At 36.5% G+C, this 6,995-nt stretch overlaps 1 protein-coding gene across 1 annotated transcript; it reads left to right on the forward strand.

Annotated features, from left to right (window-relative positions):
- Positions 1-4,359: 4,359 nt before the first annotated feature.
- On the forward strand, positions 4,360-6,587 carry LOC127549435 (calpain small subunit 1-like). Its single transcript, XM_051977460.1, has one exon. The coding sequence runs from the start codon at positions 4,440-4,442 to the stop codon at positions 5,121-5,123; it is 684 nt and encodes a 227-aa protein (XP_051833420.1). The 5' UTR covers positions 4,360-4,439; the 3' UTR covers positions 5,124-6,587.
- The last annotated feature ends 408 nt before the right edge of the window (positions 6,588-6,995 follow it).

Raw genomic sequence — 6,995 nt, forward strand, 5'->3', positions numbered from 1 at the left:
ATCCCAAATATATAGAGAATTCACTCTAATTTATAAGAAATCAAGCCATTCTCCAGTTGCTAAATATTCAAAGGATATGAACAGATAATTTTCAGATGAAGAAATTGAAACTATTTTTAGCCATATCCAAAAATGCTCCAAGTCATTATTAATTAGAGAAATTCAAATTAAGACAACTTTGAGACGTCACTTCACACCTGTCAGATTGGTGAGGATGGCAGGAAAAAAATGCTGAATGTTGAAGGGGATGTGGAAAAACAGGGACACTGATACATTGTTGGTGGAATTGTGAATACATCCAGCCATTCTGGGGAGCGATTTGATACTATACCCCAAAACTTATCAAACTGTGCATACCCTTTGATTCAGCAGTGTTACTGTGGACTTATATCCCAAAGAGATCTTAAACAAGGGAAAGGGCCCCACATTTGCAAGAATGTCTGTGGCAGCCCTCTTTGTAATGGCCAGAAACTGGAAACTGAGTGGATGCCCATCAATTGGAGAATGGCTGAATAAGTTGTGGTATATGAATGCTATGGAATATTATTGTTCTGTAAGAAATGACCAGCAGGAGGATTTTAGAGAGGCTGGGAGAAACTTACAAGAACTGATGCTGAGCGAAATGAGAGGACTAGCAGATCATTATATACTTCAACAACAATACTACATGATGCTTAATTCTGATGGAGGTGTCTCTCTTCAACAATGAGATGAACCAAATCAGTTCCATTTGTTCAATAATGAATAGAACCAGCTACACCCAGTGAAAGAACTCTGGGAGATGGGTGTGAACCACTACATAGCATTTCCAATCCATCTGTTTTTGTCTGCTTGTATTTTTGATTTCCTTCTCATGTTAATTTTACATAATTTCAAAGTCCAGTTCTTCTTGTGCAGCAAAATAACTGTATGGATATGTGTGTGTGTGTGTGTGTATATATATATATATATATATATATATATATATATTGTATTTTACATATACTTTAACATATTTAATTTGTATTGATCTACCTGCCATCTGGAAGAGAGAGTGGGGGGAAGGAGGGGAAAAGTTGGAACAGAAAGTTTTGCAAGGTTCAATGATGAAAAATTACCAATGCATATATCTTGTAAATAAAAAGATATAAAAAAAAAAAAAAAAGATGCAATGCATTGCAGGAGCTGTGTACCTAGAAATAAAAAACATGAAGCTTGTCTGTAACTTAGTAGGTTTGTGATTTTGGCCAAGTCACTTATTTTCTGTCAGGTTTTCAGTAATTAATTTAAAAAAAATGTGGGGGCTAATTATATCCATAACACCTTACAGGGCTATGAGAACCTAAGATAATAACAAATATAATGAACTTAGAAATATTTAATACTATCCAAATATAGTGATTATTGAGAAAGTAACTCTATATTAGGGCTTCTAGAAAAAAAAAAATTGAATTTGAATTGCAAGTTATTGAATGGAGAGACAGGATAGTTCAGGTCCCACCTTTGCCACTAAGTAGTTTTCCCCTCTCTCTGCCTTAATTACACATGTACCTGGTCCTCCATTTTCCCATCTGTAAAATATAAGAATTTGGATTGTATCCTAAAATCTATTTCAACTCTAATATTTTGAGATTATGTAAATAAAAAGAAGTGTCTCATTTTTGTTCCTTTGAAACTTTCTTCCCCATTCCAAGGATATGAACCAATTTATTGGTATGTCTTCAGCTTGACGTTTCTCCAAATTTACAGTATTGCCTGACAATAGAAAGAAAAAATGGGTAGAAATCAAAAACTTGGGAGGAGCTGGATGTGGTACAGTATTTCTAGTCTCACTTTGAGAATTTTGTTCAGTCTAATTGTTTTATATGTATAAATATACACTCATCATCTAAGCCTCTGGGTGCAGTTCAAACAAACAAAATCAGACTGTAGACTACTGGGGCAGTATCAATGGACAATGGTCCCTCCTCTTGGACAGTAATCTAACCATCTGTGTTATGCAGTCTGCTTTCAGTTCCCAACAACCCAGTTCCCCTTAGACAGCTCTGTTTGTTCATCTGGATAATATGACTCCCGGCCTGGCAGGGGAGCACTCTTTTATAAACCCCAGTGTTGGGACTAGAGCTTGACATACAGCAAGTGGAGTTTTGTTCCAAATCAAGTATTCATTTACACACAATTTTATCCTTATTCAACTGGGAGACATTTTGAAAAGGCTATGTGAATGAATGGAGTGTGTGTGTTGGGGGGAGAAGGGGGAGAAGGAATATGCATATTAATCTGTTCCAAGAATTCTGAAAGAAAAATTAAGTCCTTTCCAGCTAGTTTGACTTTTTTTTAAAATAAGACAATTCATTCTATGTAACCAAAAATTGTCAAGAAACAAGAAGGAGGGAGTTGGGGAAGGTAGTTCAGACTCAAATTCTCTTTAGAGTGTGATATAAATCAAATACTTGTAACTTAGTGTAAAGGCATTGGAGATATTAAAAAATAGCAACTAGAGATGAAGATAAAGTAAAACTCACTGTGATGCTGTATTCATCATTATTTTCAATATCATAATTCTTAGTCTATAGACCATAAGCTTCTTTCAGAGGCAGTTGTCCGGGTATTAAGGTTTTGTTTTGTTTTTTCCTTTTTTTATAATGCTCATGAAAGAACTAGAGTATGGTGGTGTCAAAGGATTAAAAAAAAAAAAAAACTCTCAAACCTCTACCTTTGGAAAAGTATCTATCCCAGATAAGAAAAGGAAAGTGGGAAAGAGGGGAAAGATCTGTGTGTATGTATGTGTATATATATATATATATATATATATAGCTGGAGAAGTGACAACTCAGATATATATATATATATATATATATATATATATAGATATATAGATATATAGATATATATAGCTGGAGAAGTGACAACTCAGAGTCAAATTAGGAAGTAGGAATCAGGGGGAAAAGGCTGAGATTTTCTAATTAAACATTCATAATTTACTGATGGATTAAATTTAGGAAATAGATTCCTAAACTAATCTGAAAAAATGTCTTGGTAACTTAAAGCCATCTTAAAGTAAGCAAAGTTCTAAGTTTCACTTGGATCTTTGACTGTAAACTCTATTGATAGAGGACATGCACATTTTAATAGTTTGTTGGTGTGTCATTCTATTATTGCCATGAATGTTATATAGATAAAATTCAAGTGTCAGAGACAAGATAAACTTTTAGTTCTCTTCCAGTTCTAGGACTTAATGACCTTAAGTTTAAAACAAGCATTTTGTTGAGAATGAACTTATCTTGTATTTAGTATTGGGCATATAATTTACATAGAAAATATTATGAAAGGGAATTTGGAATCTTGCTTTTATACACAAAGCGTCATTGTACAATCAAATCTTTTTAAATGAATTTTTTTCAAAATCTTTCTCAGTCACACAACAGTAACAAACTGCAACAAATGTCTCAAGTCTTATTTCATTCTCTATTACCATTTTATAAGATTAAATATACTAATCTGACATGGTTCATTTTCTTCTTTCAATGCCTGTAGCAACCACTTCACATTGAGCTCAAAATTATCTATAATGTTATTTATTCAGTTTATATAGATGAACTATTCTCAATAAGAATATAAATCCTTTGAAGGCAAGGACTATCCTAAATCCTTTTGTATACTCAGAAGCTGGCAAATAAACTGTAGTAAGTTTTCGTACTTGTCACTGATAGAGATACAGATAATTTATTCGCTAAGTATTATTGAGCACTGATTATGAGAATAATCATGGAACTGTGGGCAGTATAAACATTTAAGACAATGTTCTTTTAATTGCCAAAACTAATAGTTTTGTTCTCAATATTTAACTTGTCTTCACTGTTTGTAGAATGTAGTACTAATAAATAATAACTTGCCATTTATATAGTACCTACTATGTGCCAGGCAGTATGTCAACATTCAACATTATCTTATATGATCTTTGAAACAACTTTAGAAAATAAGTGCTGCTTTTATCCCCATTTGATAGATGAAAAAACTGAGGCAAGAGAGTTAAAGGGACATGCTCAAGATTACACAATTAATTGGTGTCTGACTCCAGAATTAAACTCAGTAATTTCTGACCCGGGAGCAGCAGTTTATCCATTGTGCCACCTAAATGTCTCCTATTGCATTTGACACTGTTGATTTTATTGTTTTTTTCTCCTGTTTAATCCCCTTTCTTTTTGTTTGTTTTGTTTTGCTCTTTCCTTCTCTTGATCCCTTTATTTCTTAGTTCAATTCCCATGTATCTGCAGTTTGGATGGGGCAAGATGGCAACCGTTGGCCACTCGGCGAAGGAGACCCAGAAGAAATAATGAGAAGAACATTCTAGAATTCCATGCACATATTTGAAACAGTTTAGAGGCGACACGGGGCACAGGAGGCCAGGAAGGAGCCGCAGAAGCTGAAGCCAAGGTGGAGACCACGTGTACACCACTATGTTCCTGTTCCCTAGTGAAGACAGAAAAAAGCCAGCCAAGGCGGGCCGGTCTACCAAGGCTAAAACGGGCAAGATTGTTCGTGAAAAAGTCCAAGTCACTTATAAGCCAGAGCCCCCGCCCCCTAAATACCACTTCTCCAAGATCAAGGCCAGTGAAAGTGAGGAGATCCGCCAGTTCCGGAAGCAGTTTGTGAAGTTGTCGGAAGATAAAATGGAAGTCAGCGCCTTTGAGCTCCTTGACATTTTGAACAAGGCTGTGAAGCGACGCCCTGACTTCAGGTCAATGGAGTTGGGATTGCACAACTGTCGGATGATGGTGGCCGCCATGGACAGCGATGCCACTGGTAAAATTGGCTTTGAAGAGTTTAAGTATCTTTGGAACAACCTAAAGAAATGGCTGGTGATCTTCAAGGATCGTTCCCAAGGCCGCACCCACGTCATCCAGGGCAAGGATCTTTCCAAGGTCTTAGGCACTGCGGGCTTCCAGCTCAGCCCAGAGCTATATGAGGTGATCAATAATCGATACGCCGATGAAGATGGGAATTTGGAATTTGAAAGCTTTATCAGCTGCCTGGTGCGCCTTGACGCCATGTTCCGAGCTTTCAAGTCTCTGGAAAAAGATGACAGAGAAGAAATCCATGTGTACCTCCACGAGTGGCTGCAACTGACCATGTACATCTAAGTCTGACGTGTCTGTCCAAGTGAATGGTCATCACCCCCAGTAGAGAGATTGCCAGGGAGCTTCCCCCCTTAACCTCCTATAGTTCTTGTTGATCCCATTGTCAAAACCCTCTGACACAGGTAACACTAAGAAGCCCTTGATCCCACCTCAGCTCCAACCCCATTTTCTCATTTCTGGAAGGTGCCAATCACATGCTTTCCCCCACACTTCCTAGCATCTTGGAAATACTCATTTTGATAGGCTTGTGCTGCCTCCCCAGCACTCCTGCAAACACATCATATGCTCTAACATGCCAGCCGCATGCTTCCAGGCATCTTGGAAATACTCATACACTAATATGCCGCCCATCAGGATCCCTATAAATATGTCTCATACTATAACATGCTTCAGCTTCTAGTCCCATGCTTTTAACAAGTCAGGCATAAGTGCTAAATGCTGCTCCCACAGGATCATTCTGTATCTTGTGCCTTCTTCCATTCTCTACATGCTTCAGGTCCCCTTTTTTCTTCTCTCTGGGGGCCCTGGAATCAAGGGACCATGCTTTACTAGACAAATGAGTCCAAAAGAAAAGGAAGAAGGAAGGAAGGAGGAAGGAACAAAGGAAGGAAGTTAAGGAGGGAGGGAGGAAGAACTAAAAATATAAAATGATTTTAAACGTAGTTAAAAAAAAAAAAAAAGCAATGTCTATGAAAAATACAAAGAACCCCATTGCATCATTCAAAGTAAATGCTATTATATTTTCATTCCAGAGCTCCCCATCCCCTAAACCCATGAAGAAGTTTTGTTTTTAGGTGGTCATGAATCCATATATATAGGGAGCAACTGGCCTTTGCCTGCTTGCATATTGGTGAAAAATGAGGTGATTAGGGACAATGACAGCCTGAGGTAAAACTTTGAAATAAGCAGTTTCTCTTTCATCATCTATTCTACTTTTCTTTTCTCTGTCTTTCTCCCTCTTATAAGTAAGCTCCCTACCTCGGTGCCCAGAATTCCCTTCTTCAATTTTTCTTCATATATCTTCATACCAAATAAAACTTCAGAACCTTCCTTTCAACGAACCTTCCTTTCAACTTCCTCTCTTAAAAAGGCTCCATTTCTCTGCCCTGGTACTGTTACCTTAGAAAGCTTAAACTAATACCCAATATTATGTTAGTCACTGATGATAGATTAATCTGTTGCCTCCAAACACAACCTATTTTTTGTTTTTTACAAAGATCTCTTAACACACAAAAGCCTAAGATCCAAAACATCATTGTAGGAATTACAGGTCATTCAAAATGCCAATGGGGATCATACTTTGGAACAAGTTAAGTTTTCCCTGTTCCTCTGATAGTATCACTTAAATGATAGATTTCCTGACTATGAGTGAAATTGTTCATAACCTATTAATGACCAGTGCTGACTTGGTAACATCCAACTATAACTATAGAGATTTTACTGACATTTTTAATAAACAAAATCCATTCTCAGGAAGGTGTTTGTTGTTTGTTTTAAATTATTAGATTTTCCTCCTTTTCTATACATTGAAGGATAATCAATTTCTTTTCTTAGGAGCTAGTGACCTGGTTTACTAAGAGATTTCAGATATTTCATAGGATAAAATTTAGCAAGGTACATCTCTCATTTCCTGATGTTTGGAAAAATACTAAGTAGCTTTCAAAGGTACATCTTTTATGAACGCATACTTGTAAGCTCTGATCACAGAATAGTTCACAAATATTGACTAAGACAAATAAAAACAACAAACTTCCATCATATTGCTATTACTATTTCTACCATGACTTATGATTTCATCAGTAAAGGGTATGTTTTGTATGGAAATTCTCTCCAATGATGCTTATTTACATCTGTAACTTATCTTGGATCTAGAAT

The sequence above is a fragment of the Antechinus flavipes genome, chromosome 2 (assembly GCF_016432865.1).
Source record: "Antechinus flavipes isolate AdamAnt ecotype Samford, QLD, Australia chromosome 2, AdamAnt_v2, whole genome shotgun sequence".
Classification (NCBI taxonomy): Eukaryota; Metazoa; Chordata; class Mammalia; order Dasyuromorphia; family Dasyuridae; genus Antechinus; species Antechinus flavipes.